The sequence below is a fragment of the Branchiostoma belcheri genome, unplaced genomic scaffold (assembly GCF_001625305.1).
Source record: "Branchiostoma belcheri isolate BF01 breed outbred unplaced genomic scaffold, Haploidv18h27 scaffold56, whole genome shotgun sequence".
NCBI lineage: Eukaryota > Metazoa > Chordata > Leptocardii > Amphioxiformes > Branchiostomatidae > Branchiostoma > Branchiostoma belcheri.
The window spans coordinates 1880931-1896380 of NW_017804198.1; the positions used below are offsets into that span (position 1 = coordinate 1880931).

Below are 15450 nucleotides of genomic sequence, written 5' to 3' on the forward strand. Positions count from 1 at the left end.
TAAATGCTTCCAATAGGCAGTATGCAAATGACATCAGCGTTTTGGTCTCACACCGGCGTTGTTTTTCCATGTGAAACAGCTGCTGTCTGTCATCATACATATTTATGGTGTAGGGATGGTGGACAGGTTTTACAGGTAATGTAGTGAACAGTGTACGTGATGTAAAGTATAGAGCTTTGAATATTCAGTTAAAAGTTGAATGATGTTTCCAGAATATGACCTTCATGTCCACAGTGAGCTCTACACTGCAAATGGTCATTGAGTTATGAAATTTAGTAGATTAATAATACATGTTCATATTTTTCAGCCTCCTACTTGTATGTTAAGAAATAGACTCTACCAGTCTTTGGGAGTGGCTGGAAAAATGGAATTTATTGCAGATGTTTGGAAGTGGGCCATTGAATGTTATCTGTCTTGAAATTGATCAATTTCTGCTGTTCCTAGCCACTTCCCAAAGCCTTGTAAAGGCTAGTTAATAAACAGAAGTGGGGTAGTATGCTCTATTTAGAATCTTGCCTTTTGGTCTGCTCCCAACATTGCTAGTCCTCACCAACTTGGAGTAACAACGTCGGGAGCAGACAAAAGCTAACAAGGCTAATTATTAGCCTATATGTTCTATCCAAATAACAATCTCTAAAACCATAATGTAGATATGCATATGGACAGTGAGGCAGTTACAAAGCGTCGACATCAACTCAACGGTCCAATGCCATTACAGCGAGATAAACCTTACCATTTTGCACCCCGGGAAGGAGTGTCTCTCAAAGGGTGCGTTTATGAATATTTACCATCTATAGCTAATATATAGGGTGAAGAAGGTCGGTGACCTCTGAGGAGTGTCAGATATAGAATGAGTCGTACGCACCCAGCTCAGGGGTGCCACAGTATGCAGTGCAATTTTACGGAATACAAGTAGTTACTTGCAATCGTATTTTTAGTATACAGTGCAACTTTACGGAATACAGTGCAATCGTAGTATAATACTAGTACAGTGCAATTTTATGGAATATAGTACAATTTTACTAGTGACGTTGAATCACGTGACTTGGACCCTGCTTTCCTTGAGTTTCAAGATGACGGTCGCCACCGCTGACTTCTGTGTTTTTCGAGCGAATTCGAAATGATCCCTGTGTAGTAACATGCCCTGTGTACAGGTATGTAGTGATTTGACTAAAGGCCTATCTACGAGAACGGTCCAAATTCACTCAAAAAAACACAGAAATATGTGAGTACGCTCCGTCAGCGGCGTCCCTGGAAAGCCGGTCTAAGTAAAATTCCATATTCCATAAAATTGCAAGTTGTATACTAATACGATTGTACTGTATTCCATAAAATTGCACTGTACATGTATACTATGGTAAACTTGCACTGTATTCCGTAAAATTGCACTGTATACGGCACCCCTGCAGCTGTAACTCACGATCCCTTTGCTGCATGTAGTTTTGGCATGTCGACTAAACTTGCACGAGATACCACTGTTAATTTTCATTACGTGCACAATTGTTTTCTTTACCATACAAGTAGCAGTTTTTATAGGTCTTTACCGTATAATATTTCAGAAACACCCCTATTTTGATGGACTTGTGGAACAGGTCAATTTCACCAGCCTTTGTTGGTTGCCAGCTGTTTCATTCACAGTAGTGTCATTGCGGACGGCAGAAGAGCTGTTGGTGTTTTAAATCATCCAGACTGAGTGTAATTTCAGGAAACCTATCTGAGATTGATATTTACTGTGCATTTTCCATCATCATTTCATACTTGAAGTTGAAGTTAAACAGGAGCGTTTGGTCTGCTTGTATCAAGTTGTTTTCATTCTGTCGACATAATACACCTTGCATGAATTGGCACAATACACCTTGGCACACTCCTTGGCACAATACATCTTGGCCAGAAGTGTTACAACTTCACAGAGATTTGTGTCTAATGGACTCTTGTTTACAATTTTGTTTTGATCTGATAGGAGAGAAACTCAACTGGCTATGAAGTGCTCACCTCTGCACATTTTTTATAGCAGCCCTGATACTCTACTGTCTCTTACTGTCATATGCAATGCAAGCAAAAGACGAGGATTGTATTTCACTCCATTAGAGTTAGGTGATCGATGTTGGGATAGTCCATGTGTGGGCAGTAGTAACCGAGCATTTCCATTTCTGAAACAGGTTAATTTCGAACAGTCCATTTATACATATGGGGAGCAAGAGGGAGTGAAATATACTGTATTTGCTTGCAAATTTAGCCTTCCTTAGTCCATCCTTAGTACATCAAATTTCTCTTTTTACAGAAGAACTACTAGTAAGTGCTTTGTGCATAACCTTGACATTGAATTGAAATAGATTGTACCGCATAATTTGCCCCAGTCTTTGAACAAGATTTTAATAATAACAGTATCTCTATGTCCAGGCTGAGGTTTGGCCGCCTACTGACATTCCACAGAACTGCAGTGTTATCTGGAGTCCTGTTGGTGCTGTATAATGAGGTTCTGGTGTACTACATCAATAAAACCAGCTGGGAACTTCCTCCTGGTTTCTCACAGTCCAGGGAAGATGACAAGATAGTCCGACTTGTCATTGCAGGGGACCCACAAATACAGGTGAGATATACCAGGTACCTTTAAGAATGCTACACTAGACCCCTGACACACATAGCCGAAAATGGCCTCCCAATCACTGCCAACTAGTGCTGTGTACCGGTTCACTCAGGACTTGGATCCAGACTTGTAAGAATGTTTAGGTTCAAGTCCAAAAAAACCTAAAAGTCAAGAACCGAGTCTGGACTTATTACCATAAAAGACCATTTCACACACACGTGCACCTTTTCTTTCCAAAGCCTTCCGTAGATTGCAAAATTTTCGCTGCAAAATGAAGAAAACATTGCCATCGGGCATCGTCAAGTACAAGCCTCCATGTTATGTGACCAATTAGTCTCACCCAGACAACATTGCAAGGTTGCCAACACGCAGTTTTGTATATGCCATGGGTTTAGGTCCGGAACTAAACCTAAACCTCTGGACCTGAACCTAAATGTGGGTTTAGGTATGCAGCACTACTGCCAACTCCCCCAACCATGGTTAGGAGTAGATCATTATTAAGGTCGGCTGTGGTTGGCTCTAAGAGTTCGGCCAGGACGGCTACTGTTCATCTGTGCCAGCCGAACGTTTCAAACTTTAAAACGTTCAAGTGTGAATGGTAGGTTTTGGAGGCATTGGCTGGTGGCTAACTGGTGTAGATAGTCTGTTGAAGAATAAACCATTTTTTTATTGATTGATTTAGAGAGCCTTGTATGAGATGTAGTCTAGTACAACATCTGAGCCCTGCATGGCCAAGAACTGACAAACTCATACAAGGCTGGAGCCAGCCAGGGGAGGAGGATGGAATGATGATGATGATTGATTGATTAATTGATTTTTATAGGGGTGAAGTCTGCCATCTCTGATGACCTTGCTTTAATGTTATTTTAAGGGGGTGAAGTCTGCCATCTCTAATGACCTTGTTCTGTTTTGTGTAGTAAAGTGGATTCATTCCTCAAGCTAACTGACATCTCGCACACGACTGTCCTCCCTCAGTATCACATCTGTATAGTTCAGAACTTTCATTCAGCCTGTCCCATGACCAGTGTAGGTTACTTGGAAGTACAGTGGTTATTTTTTATTTTATGAAGATTCACCACATTTGTGGAAGGATTGACATAACAGGTGACTATCACCTCTTCAAAGATGTTAACCCCGAGGCCAGACTATAAGGTCTTTAACGTCCTATCTGAGGGACTCATTTACACCTGAGTGAAGTGAGGAAAGTCGTGTAAAGTGCCTTTCCCAAGGGCACAAGATCGGTGGCATCTGGCAGGATTCAAACCCTCACCCTCTTGAGTCTGGGCCAAAGACGCTACCGCTACGCCACACGACCCCACATTGTATACTGTTTGTTGTGTCCTACCCTCAGGGTTACCAGTATGAAGCTCCAGGATTGGTGGGTTGGCTGACCAGATGGGACTCTGATCGCTACCTCAGGATGACCTTCAGCCTGCTATACGACACGGTCAGACCTGATGCCGTCATCTTCATGGGAGACCTGCTGGATGAAGGCAGCGTGGCGTCTGATGTGGAGTACTCCGTGTATGTGCAGAGATTCTACCAGATATTCCATGTATCTGCAGGGACAAAGGTATGGTCTATTTGTACCTCATGTAGAATTAACTTTGATAGTCCACAGCAAGTAAATTTCATGGATGACATCCTCCAAATCTAATGCGATAGAGCAAAAAAAAGGAGGACCAAAAAAACAAGATTACTACATAGCATGAAAGTTCATCTGTGTTGGTACAAGCTTAAGGCAGTCATTATGAGACTACAGAAATGAGACTTACCCCAAATTTTTGGTTGACTCCATCAACCTTGTTCACGGAATGGACCCTTCTACTCTTGGAACGTGATGTCAGAGACACATGACCATAGTAGCGGGTCATACGTGCCAGATAACTTGTGTCGCCCCCCGTCTCTGTTCAGGGTAGGTCTGTGAGCTCTTATGTACATGTAGACCGCCTTCACTCCTGTTGCAAAGAAGTCCAATTCAGAATTGAGGATTTCTGTCATTCTCGTATAGAACTGATCAGCCATAGCCAAGCTATAAGCTATAAGCTGTGGGACTCATATCAATTAGGATTTTTATCTTATTGTCATCAAACTAAGTTGCTTGCTAGAATACTGTACCTACTAGGCTCTTGCTGCAGTGATGTTACATTCTGTTCTGTTTGGATACTGACTGGATGTACGTCTGTTGTAGCTGATTCTCCTTGCTGGTGACAATGACATAGGAGGTGAGGGTTCTGACATGATCACACAGGAGAAGATGCAGAGATTTCAGGAGAACTTTGCACCACTGGATGAAGTGGTGAGAGTCAAGAATGTGGACTTCCTCAAGGTAATTCTGACTGACTTTTACTTCGCATGTTCAAGATGTGCTTTAAACTTGCATTATGTAATGTATGGATGATACGAAGAGTACATTTGCTGGTCATTTCTTTACAAAGTACATGTAAGTTGAATTAACCATACTCCATTGCAAATAAGTGCTATTCATGAAGTGGAGGTGCCAAAATATGATGCCTTATGAGTGTGTTTAAAAGCTGAAAACACAGCTGTCAGCCATGTTTGTTTACATTCCGGTAGTTTGTGGTGGTACCAGAAACTGATTGTGCCTTGCTTGTGTGTGCAGTTTTAGTGCCAACCATAACTGTAGTAATTATGAGATAATTGCACAAACATGTTGAAAAGTGGAAGTAAATTACAATCATGTTGCAAATTACCATTCGTAATCATAATTTTTCAATTGAAATATTTCAATTTATGGTGCAAAAATGTTACATAATCTAATCTCAGCAAGTTTAACTGTTGTCATCACAAAACCAGTATTGTGCTAGTAAAATCAATTTGGGCAGACTCTTCTGGCAAAAGATACAGAAACTACAATGCAGAAACACCGATAGATATTCATGTACATGTACAGTAGAATTGAAACCTTCATATAACATAACTATATTTATTGGTTTATTTGTTTGTATTAACATATCAACAACATATTTCGCAGCCTTGACATACAGGGCTGAATTCTGATGATCAAGTTGTTTACAATATAAATTATTAATAGTAGGGAAATACAAATTACAATCATATCAGAATCTACATATTAATTTATATCACTTTGGTTCGAAAATTAGGTACTATTTACAATCTTACAATCGTACAAACTATGACAATCTTACGTCGTACAAACCTTATATCACTTAAGTTTTAACATATATGTAGAAGATTAGTCATAATAAATAAATAAATAAATCATCGTCGTAAATCATTTCCTGTGTCACAATAAAGTAGTGGTCAGTGGCACTTGTGGTGCTATTACTATGACGAACACAAAAATTGGACTTACCCAGCAAACAAATTGGACAACTCAAAGTTAGTCTGAAGCCCTGCTGTTGATTCTACCTCCTGACAGGTGAATCTGGTAACCCCATACCAACATGCACCTGCGGTGCCCCGGACCAGGCTAATGTCACAGCTGTCTGCACCTGTCAGGGTGCTCCTGTCACATGTCACTCTAAATGCTGCACTACTACAGACTGCAGCTACGGTGAGTTTCACATCCTCAGTCTGTTATTTCCCAAAAATTTATCAAAAATTTTACCTACAGTTTAAAAACTTGTACTGTACTATAATTTACTAATGTCACCCAAATATGGTGTAGTTAGAGTGAATTAAATTACATTCTTCACCAATTATGGTGGAGTCACAATTGTAAGCTGGGGCCCAGCAGGGCTGTTTGAATGGATGGAAACATTTTTAGAAATTCATATTTGTACAAATTATGCTTATTATTATTATCTTTTAAATGTTTTGTTGTCTTTTTTATCATACTTGTTGTTCCTGCAAATTCCCCGGCTGGGCCCTGTTTTGGAAATGTGACCTTTAAGCATTAGACATTACTTTGGACATTTTCATAATGAGATGTTTAATCGTTCTTCAGATCCTGGGCAGCTTCAGACCACAGTATGCTTTTTCTGCACATTTTCACAAGGTAAGAAATTTTTATAAGAAATCCTCTTCTTGTGACAGGGCTTGAAATACTAGGTGCATAGTATTATATACATGTACCTTATTGTATTTGTATTGAGCGGGATGGTATAACAGTATAACTACAAGCTCATACCTTTGCCAAATGATGTTAACCTTGACAACTGACAAATTGTTAATACATTGTGTAACTATAAATGACAAATAAAAGTGAACTGATGACTGCCCATTTTCAAGTGTGTATCAGAAAACATTTCTTGATGATAACTAGCAAGAAATCTTTTTGGAATCTGCCTGTTCAACAGGTGCCGACTGGGTGACTTTAAGCAATTGTGCTGTCTTTTGTAAAATGAGTGGGAATTTTGCTGTGGTTTTCTTGCTCTCTGTCTTGTCTAATGTCACCATGCTTTTTGTATGTGAAGACCATTTGTCTAAGCAGAGCACTTTTCCTTGCATTCCAAACATTGCTCGCGCCTTTGGCGCTCGACTCCTCTGGCCTTCTGTGCTCGGTCCCCATCTTAAATCATTTGTGGGCGCACTCGGGGACCAAGGCAGGCGTGGAACACTCTTTCTCACCAATTCAGATACCGAATATAGTGGAGTTCGAAAAAAATGCGTGTCAATTTACCGTTAAGCGTTACCAACCGTCCTGAATTTACCGTTAAGCGTTGTCGGGCCTGCTGAATTTACCGTTAACCGGTACTAGGACACCCCCATGCAGACCCTCTTTGGTTTGGGTTTGAATCCTAGAGACTACTGTACAACTCGCCCCGTTGTATTTCAATGGACTCTTTTTCTTCTGCAGTATGGGAAGGCAACTTACAACATTACCAGAATAATGAAGAGTGCAGGTCTGCCGTACTCAGCTGATATGGGTAAGACGCAGCCGGTTACACAGGAGTATCAGGTGCCAACATGCAGCTACAGGATGGGAACACCTGAAATCGGCTACATGGTGGTCACGATAGGTGAGTTATGGTGGTCACTATGTACATGCATATGATAATCATAATGGTAGAATTATAGGTTCAGCAGCAGAGGTTTTGTTATTTTTGCCTAGAAGGTTATGTTTTAGGTAGCATTTGGATGTTGAACAACTGTATGCATGTATGTCTGGATGTGGTTTAGCACAATCACTCTAGAAGCTAAGGATGGAGTGCAATAAAATTTGGTGGTCTTGACCTAAACTTCTGGTGTTAATCCTTTGTGTTCTTGACATGCTAGAGCCATGATTTTTTAAACTCTTGTGCAATGTGTCATAATCTCAGAAGGTGCGAAAAAGCTTCAAAAGTACAAAATTTAATGAAATCTGGTGTAAAATGGGTACCTGACTAGCACTTTGGGGAGGTAAAAGGTGGTGGAGAGAGAGAAGCCGTGCCCTTGACACAGTGGATAGCAAGTATATAGCAACCCATTGCACCTATATATGGCCTAAAAAAGGGCCATGGCACTACTTTTACATGTACCTTCCTTTTCCCCTCCAGACCCTGCAGGTGAGATGAGTACCTCTGTGGTATGGCTGCCTCGGCGGTACGTGTACCTGGGTGTGTACGTGCTGTACCTGATCCTGGTCACCCTCGGCTGGCTGGTCCAGCGTGTGTGTCGCCCCTCATCCAGACAACATCACACCACACGATGATAAACTCTATAGCTACCTGGAGCTGATATACAACTTAATGTTGATATTTATTTGAAGACAAATTCTTTCCTATAGGCCACACCAATTTAATTTGTTGGTTCTCGGATTCTCTTCATTTTTTTCTGATTTGCAAAAAAAGAAAATTCTAAATCAACTCAAAAATGCTTGTATTTTGCCCCCAACAGTTGAGGAATATCCTTTTCTTCCTAGTTGTTACAGTTTTTCCATCTATCAATGCAGTGGTTTGATTAAAAGTTCAAAATTCATTGTTTAGATCAAGGACATTATACAGATGTGCAATGTCCTTGTTTAGATATTAACCCAGCCTTTTATGTTGACTTCATGCCTCCTATCACAGCATTTGGGGCTATAATGGGATATCTAACCCTGTTTTTATTTTTTCCGCCTTTCGCTTCATATTTTTCTGGAAAAATCCAAGAAACAACAAATTAAAATGGTGTGGCCTTAGTTTTTGGCTACATACATGTATTTACATGTACATTTTATATAGTTTATTATAAAGTTTTATTTATTGGACTTTTTGTACTTTTGAATTAAAGCTCAAAATCGATTTGTAAAGGAACTGTACCATCCTGTTTTTTGTGCAATTAGTCTTTTGAGACTGACTGACAGAGATATAGATTATTATATTTATTTATCCATGTTTAGTGTTCAGTTCTAGACCAGTTTCTGGGTCTCTTTGCATGCAGGGAAAAAATAAACAAATCTGCCAGTGGGTAAAGTACATGTACAATGTAGGTAGCAACTGAAGTCATTATCATGAAGACATAGACAAACAGGAAGCAGTAGTATCAAAATACCCCTCCATGTGCAAGTTGGTGCAGGTAAAATTGGTGCCGTGCAACTAATTTTTACCAGTGTGCACCGTGCAAGTATTTTAGCTTTATCCATTACTACACTGACTTACTGCCCATAGAAATACATTGTACCCAATGAGGAACTGAAAGGGTAACAAAACCAGAATCCGGGGAGTTTTTCTTCATTTTATATGATTAATAGAAGGTTACTATCTAAGTCACTGCCATGGTTAGTTTATCCCCACAACAGTGTAAGCAAATATTGGATATAGATGTAGTTGTATTATGTACTTTTGGTTGTGTACCTATTATTTTTGGGGGGTGCAACAATTTTTTTTTTGGTGCAAGTAAATTTTTTTCCATCTGCACCAGTGCAAGTTGACCCCAAAATATATTTCGACCCCTGACATTGGCATGTATGCAGCTTTTCCTTGCACATCCCAGTTCTTCTATGACTGGGGTCTGTGGTAGTGATGAAATGTTTTCAAGGATCCAAGTTTAACTTCACATTTTTCATAATCTGCTGCAAAATGATGTTAGTATCAACATGGCTGAAAAGTTACTAGCAAAGTTCTTTACTCACCACCACATTTTTAACCGACTGTCTGTCATCTTTATCAGGGCTAATATGACTGGTTCACTGTGCAATGGAGTTAGGTGTTACTGTCGTGTGTGTATGCATTCCCAAGCGTAAAAGAATTGTGACATACATGTACATGTACATGTATGTATTGTTGCAATATAACATTATAGTGTTTCATGCGGTTCCAAAAATAAACTGTTGTTATGTATAATATATTGTTTTTTGTTATATATAATGTTAAAGAACAATACTGAACTAATTCACTAAGGGCTGAAAATTGTATTTTAATCCTTACTTTCAGGTTTACTTCTGCATTGAAAGTACTGTGTCAGTTACCCCCAGAGTTACCTCTGTGGCATTGTGTAAGCAAAGTTGCAATACCTCGCGCCATGGATGATTAAAAAAAATTACAGTACTAGGATTTTCTTCATAATTGACTTGACTAACTGTTATTCCAAAGACTTGTGTCTTTCAGCCAACACCTGTCATGTTTGTTGCAAAAATTTCTATTTCTATAAATTCAGATATACATGTATTTATTGAGTATGAGGCAAAAAGCAAAAGTTGCTTATATAACACCTTCTACTAAAAAACATACGAGTGCGAAACACATTGACAAGATACACGCATAATTACAAGATGGATAAAACCAACTTGAAGACAAATACAAAGACAAGTTGGTGATCTATCAAGTACGAGAATCTACCGGTACAGTAAATGAAGTTTTGAACTACATCAAAAACATGACAGTTTTGTAGGTGTGAGAGTGATGTGGACTCTCGAAGTAGTAAAGATTGTTATGTAGTAAAGACTGTCATTGAGATGCTGTAGCTCTACTATGTTGGACAGAGATGATAACAGAGTACTTCTTTGACTGGAATAAAGTTTACAATGTGGAAAGTAGTGCAAAATTTCCTTCTACAGGTTTTTTCCTATGTGAACAATTGTATGTATCAACGTATTTCATGTACTGGTAAATGTGTTATGTCATGCGACTTGACCTTTCAACTAGAGTTCCACGATCTCATACCTTCGCCAAATGATGTTAGCCTTTATGACCAAGACATTATAGATTAATCCCCCTGATTGTGCAAATAGGATCCTACATTGCAATAATTATATCTGTTGATCATATTCTACACCAGAACACAGTCTTGTCTTATCAAAGAATGCCATTATAGCATTTCCTCATAAATTATGCAAATGAGCTCCGTGTTTGAATAAGTTATGTTTAATTATGTTCACCTTCACATAACTTTCAAATATCCCAAGTATGAAATTCCAGGCAGTTACCACTATGTAATTATAACATTTTCTCATTAATTATGCAAATTAAGTCTTCATTTGCATAATTGATATCTGCCTGTATTTCTGCTATTCTTGATTACATATGTCACAAGCTTGAATAGTCCTTTCATGGAATGCAGCTGATTTATGGAATGTCCTCATTAATTATGCAAATTACATTAATATTTGCATGATTGTAATATTATTATGTCAAGCATCACTTCAGCTACCTACATGCCAAAAATCACAATGATCCATCAATCGGTTCTTGAGTTATCCGCCTTTAAACATTTTTCAACTAACGCCCCTGCAGTTCCTGAGCAAGCAGCTAGGGGGCCCAAACTCATGTCACTTCTTCCCCAGCACAAGAGCTACCTACCATCCAAATTTCGTCACCCTAGCGTGTCTAGATCACGAGATATTAAAACCGGAAGTTCAGCTGCAGTACCTTAACAAGCTGCTAGGGGGCCCAAAATCTAATCAGTTCCACGTCTCATGAAGACCTATCCACCTACCAAATATCAAGACAATCCATCTTAGCCTTCTTGAGTTATCGTGCTGACACACACACACACACACACAGACACACGAACGCCTACGAAAACATAACCTTCTTGGCGAAGGTAATAAACAGAAACTGAAAATTAATGTACAACACCACACTGAAAGACTGACTACTCTACTACTACTTTGACCTCCTTTGACTTCAGTGCCATGGCTTACTGGTCAGAGTGTTCGACTCGGAACCAAGAGGTCCCAGGTTTGATTCCCTTTGAAAAAGGTACCTTACACGACTTTCCTCACTTCACCAGGTGGGAATGAGTACCCAGCTTTGGTTAGGGACGTCCCTTGAATAGGATGTCCGGACGTTACATGGAGGTCCCGTGTTTGAGGAGAGCCACAGCCCACGCACGTTAAAGAACCCACAACACATTTGGAAAAAGAGTAGGGTATGGCCTGATGTGAGTGTTTCAAACCAATGACCGCACAGGGGACAACACAATAAATCGGGAAAGTTTGACCCCAGCCTACGGAACACCCGAGATTTCCAAATATGGGCATCCGCGAGAAGAGATCGGTGGACCAATGTCAGTGGTAAGTTTTCATTTTTCTTCGTAAAATACGGCCATATGAATACCAGTCTCGAGTAGAGAATATTGCATTTGGGATTTTGGGTTCAATATCCACAAGTAGGACTGCAGATTTCCACAGAACGCCGGTGACTTTGTTGAACTTTTTGCATGTCACCGCCGGCTCAAATCTAAAAAAAAGCTCTAGTAATTTACTAGCTCCTGACTTGATAGAATCTCGTATGTATAGCGATTTAGGCTTGTTGCCGTTTTGAAAATAAAGTAAACAGAATTGTGTTCATCCGTATTGTCGACTTTGTGATGTAGGTGCGGGGCCGGGGGAGGGGGCGTTTGTTTACGTTTTATTACTCATGATATAACATGGATACTAACGTTAGTATAACATTACATTTTGTCGTTTTGTCAGACAGTTTCAATCTTTTTCGGGATAACACAGTACAGTTCATGGGATAAGCATCAAATCGGGATTCATCGGGATATCCCGCGGGATTTTTCGGGAACCATGTTGACTAAGATTTTTACAGACAGACGGTGCAGCGCATGTTTGTTTCCAAATTATGCATGATGATAACAGTAGCACAAACAAATGGTGTTTTCAATCAAATGTTGTTTTTTTTAATATCGAAAATGTTGGTGGCTTAATAATGTTTAGAACGATAACAAAATAATACAACCTTCTTGGTACGAGAATTTCTGTCTGACCTTGCGATGTGGACGGCCCGCTAAGTACTGCTTTTTATGTCACCCGACCCGCGCTATCTCAGATATAAAATCTAACACAGCCACTCGAGAAGTTCTTCTCCTAGATAAGGGAGGTCGACGCACGGAGTTGCGGAAGAGAGATTAAACATTATACAAAAGAGGGGGCGAAGCATAATTCAAAGGTTCTTTACGCCCTTGGCTTGTTTACGACGATCAAGAATTGATACATTTCGTGTTGATGTGGGCTGGGCCACGTTGCCATAGAAACGGCACGCAGCATAGCTAGCAGACCGCGCGGCCCCCAATCACAGCACACAGACGGGGACCCGCCCACTGGCTGGGCGGTAAGATTTCAAACTCAAAGGTTCGATGCTCCGCCCCAGAGACTAGAGGCCGCCTCACGATTGTAGCGATTTTCCGCCTCAGCCCTGCACGCGGCATTCTATTTTTCTCATCCCGATTTCATTCCAAGATGTTTTTCACAAGTGACATCGAGAACTAGAATGCTTTTTCCACCGGGAGAATTTTTGCCAGCCGCGTGGAAGTACTTGCTTTCAGGGTAATACGTACGTGAATGGACGTGGCCGGATCGTTGTTGATTGTTGATGCAAGGGTTTATTTATGTGTACGTGTTTGGGGAGGGGTGAGACGCACGCCCCGGGATTTTGATGGGCAAACTTTCCTAATTACCTTCGCCAAGAAGGTTATGTTTTCAGTAGCGTTTGTCTGTGTGTGTGTGTGTTTGTGTGTGTGTGGTTTAGCAAGATAACTCAAGAAGCAGTGGATGGATTGGAATGAAACTTGGTAGGTGGGTAGGTCTTCATGAGACATAGAAATGATTAGATTTTGGACCCCCTGGCAGCTTTCCTAGGTACTGCAGCTGAACTTCCGGTTTTGATATCTCATGTTCTGGACATGCTAGGGTCACGAATTTTGGTTGGTAGATAGCTCTTGGGGTAGGGAAGAAGTGACATGAGTTTGGGTCCCCTAGCGCCTTGCTGCTCTGGAACTGCAGGAGCATTTGTTGAAAAAAATTTGAAGGACAATAACTCAAGAACCGGTTGACGTATTGTCGTGATTTTTGGTATGTAGGTAGTTGAAGTGATGCTTGACATAATCAGATGGCAATTATGCAAATCAGGACTTAATTTGCATAACTAATGAGGAAATTCTGTAAATCTGCTTTGTTCGATAATAGAACTATGAAACACTTGTGACATCTACTTGAGAACGAGAAAAACATCTGAGGATATAGATTGTGTAAATGAGGACCTAATTTGCATAATTAATGGCAAATTCTTATAATTCCATAGTTGTAACTGCTGCACCCCGAATTTCATACTTGCCACATTTGGAAGTTAAGTGTAGGTGAACATCAATAAACATAATTTATTCAAATCATGACGTCATTTGCATAATTTATGAGGAAGTGCTATAATAGCCTTTTTGTTATGATAAGACTGTCATTGGATGGAGAATATGATCAACTGATATAATCCGTGCAAATGAGGCTCTTATTTACAAAATTAATGATTAAAATTGTATAATTCGTCACCCGCAAGGGTTAACATCATTTGGCGAAGGTATGAGATCATGGAACTCTTGTTTTCGTAATACAGAGACTACTTGACGCTCACGAGAACACGAGAAGACTTCAACAAGCCAATTTAGTACAAGATGTCACAATGAAACACAACTCCAGCCGGTACGCCCCATTTTATTCGATGGTTTATAAACTTGACAGATTGATTGTTTATATGTAAAACTTGCCGAAAAATTCACTGGAGACGAAGAGGTTATTACAAATTCATTCCTGCTATTTTCTTACAGTTTTGTGAGTTTTCGCTGCACAAGAGCTTTGTAAAAATTTAGCAGTTCAACTATGACCGCGTGAGGAACGCGTTATACACAATATACACAATTATGGCAAAGTTGACTGACGTCAGGGTGCTCCATTGGCCCTGCCCAGATCGCCCGAAAGGAAGTAAAAATAAACATTTGGCACGCCGCCATCGGTGACAGGACCCGCAGTAGACTTTGAGATCTCGCATCAAGTTTTTTTTTCGCTCCGCGGTACGCAGGACACGCGGATATCTCGCGGGATTTATCGGGACGTCTATCCCGAAAAATTCCGCAGCCCGATGATGCATATCCCGTAAAGTTATCTCTCATAATAAGGATAATTGGCTATAGGAATTTGACAGAAGAAATAGTGTTGGGGATTCAATGTATATGAAGAAATATGTGAACGGCAAAGGTACGAAAGTAACGGGTTCCTTACTGGGCGCCCAGTACGGAAACCATGGAGAAAATAGCGTCGATACTCGGCGCCCAGTTCTGAAGAAAGCTCTAAACTGGAATTCCAGTTCGGAACGGCGTTATTCCAGTACTGAAGCTTCGTCAGAACTGGAAGTTCAGAACTGAATCTTGTTTCGGAACTCGTTTTCCAGACCTGAACGCCCGTCGGTACTCGGACCCCAGTACTGTGTTGCGTCCCGGCTACAGGAAGGCTGGTACAAAGGTCATTCAGTACTGGTTACCCAGTTCGGAGGTCATTCAGTACTGGAAAGCCGAGTGTCGATGTACCTAAGTAACGGGTTCCTTACTGGATTGACCAGTAAAAAGTGACTCTACAGTACTGGAAGCCGAGTTTTCAAATTATTTCCGAACTGGGCTTCCTGTTCTCACGTTCTAATTGTACTGGGATGTTCCAGTACTGAATACGATATGTCTCAATACAGTAGTAGAAGTAGCCTTGCTGACAT

General features: G+C 40.3%; 1 protein-coding gene across 2 annotated transcripts; it reads left to right on the forward strand.

Annotated features, from left to right (window-relative positions):
• Positions 1 to 11: 11 nt before the first annotated feature.
• On the forward strand, positions 12 to 8277 carry LOC109481550 (uncharacterized protein C630.12-like). Of its 2 annotated transcripts, XM_019784141.1 has the most exons (9): positions 12 to 135; positions 651 to 768; positions 2401 to 2590; positions 3939 to 4160; positions 4779 to 4916; positions 5991 to 6125; positions 6519 to 6569; positions 7371 to 7533; positions 8050 to 8277. In XM_019784141.1, exons 2-9 carry the CDS (start codon positions 653 to 655, stop codon positions 8202 to 8204), a joined length of 1170 nt encoding a protein of 389 aa, XP_019639700.1. In that variant the 5' UTR covers positions 12 to 135; positions 651 to 652; the 3' UTR covers positions 8205 to 8277. The 2 variants fall into 2 exon arrangements, with proteins under 2 accessions (XP_019639700.1, XP_019639701.1); XM_019784142.1 differs by lacking the exon at positions 651 to 768 and having other exon boundaries at positions 19 to 135.
• Positions 8278 to 15450: the final 7173 nt, after the last annotated feature.

Excerpts from the sequence above, each read along its gene's own strand:
- LOC109481550 (XM_019784141.1), top strand. The coding sequence starts at position 653 with ATGCATATGGACAGTGAGGCAGTTACAAAGCGTCGACATCAACTCAAC. Across the intron at positions 769-2,400 it reads GAAGGAGTGTCTCTCAAAGG|GCTGAGGTTTGGCCGCCTAC; the intron begins GTGCGTTTATGA and ends CTCTATGTCCAG. Across the intron at positions 6,570-7,370 it reads TTTCTGCACATTTTCACAAG|TATGGGAAGGCAACTTACAA; the intron begins GTAAGAAATTTT and ends TTTCTTCTGCAG.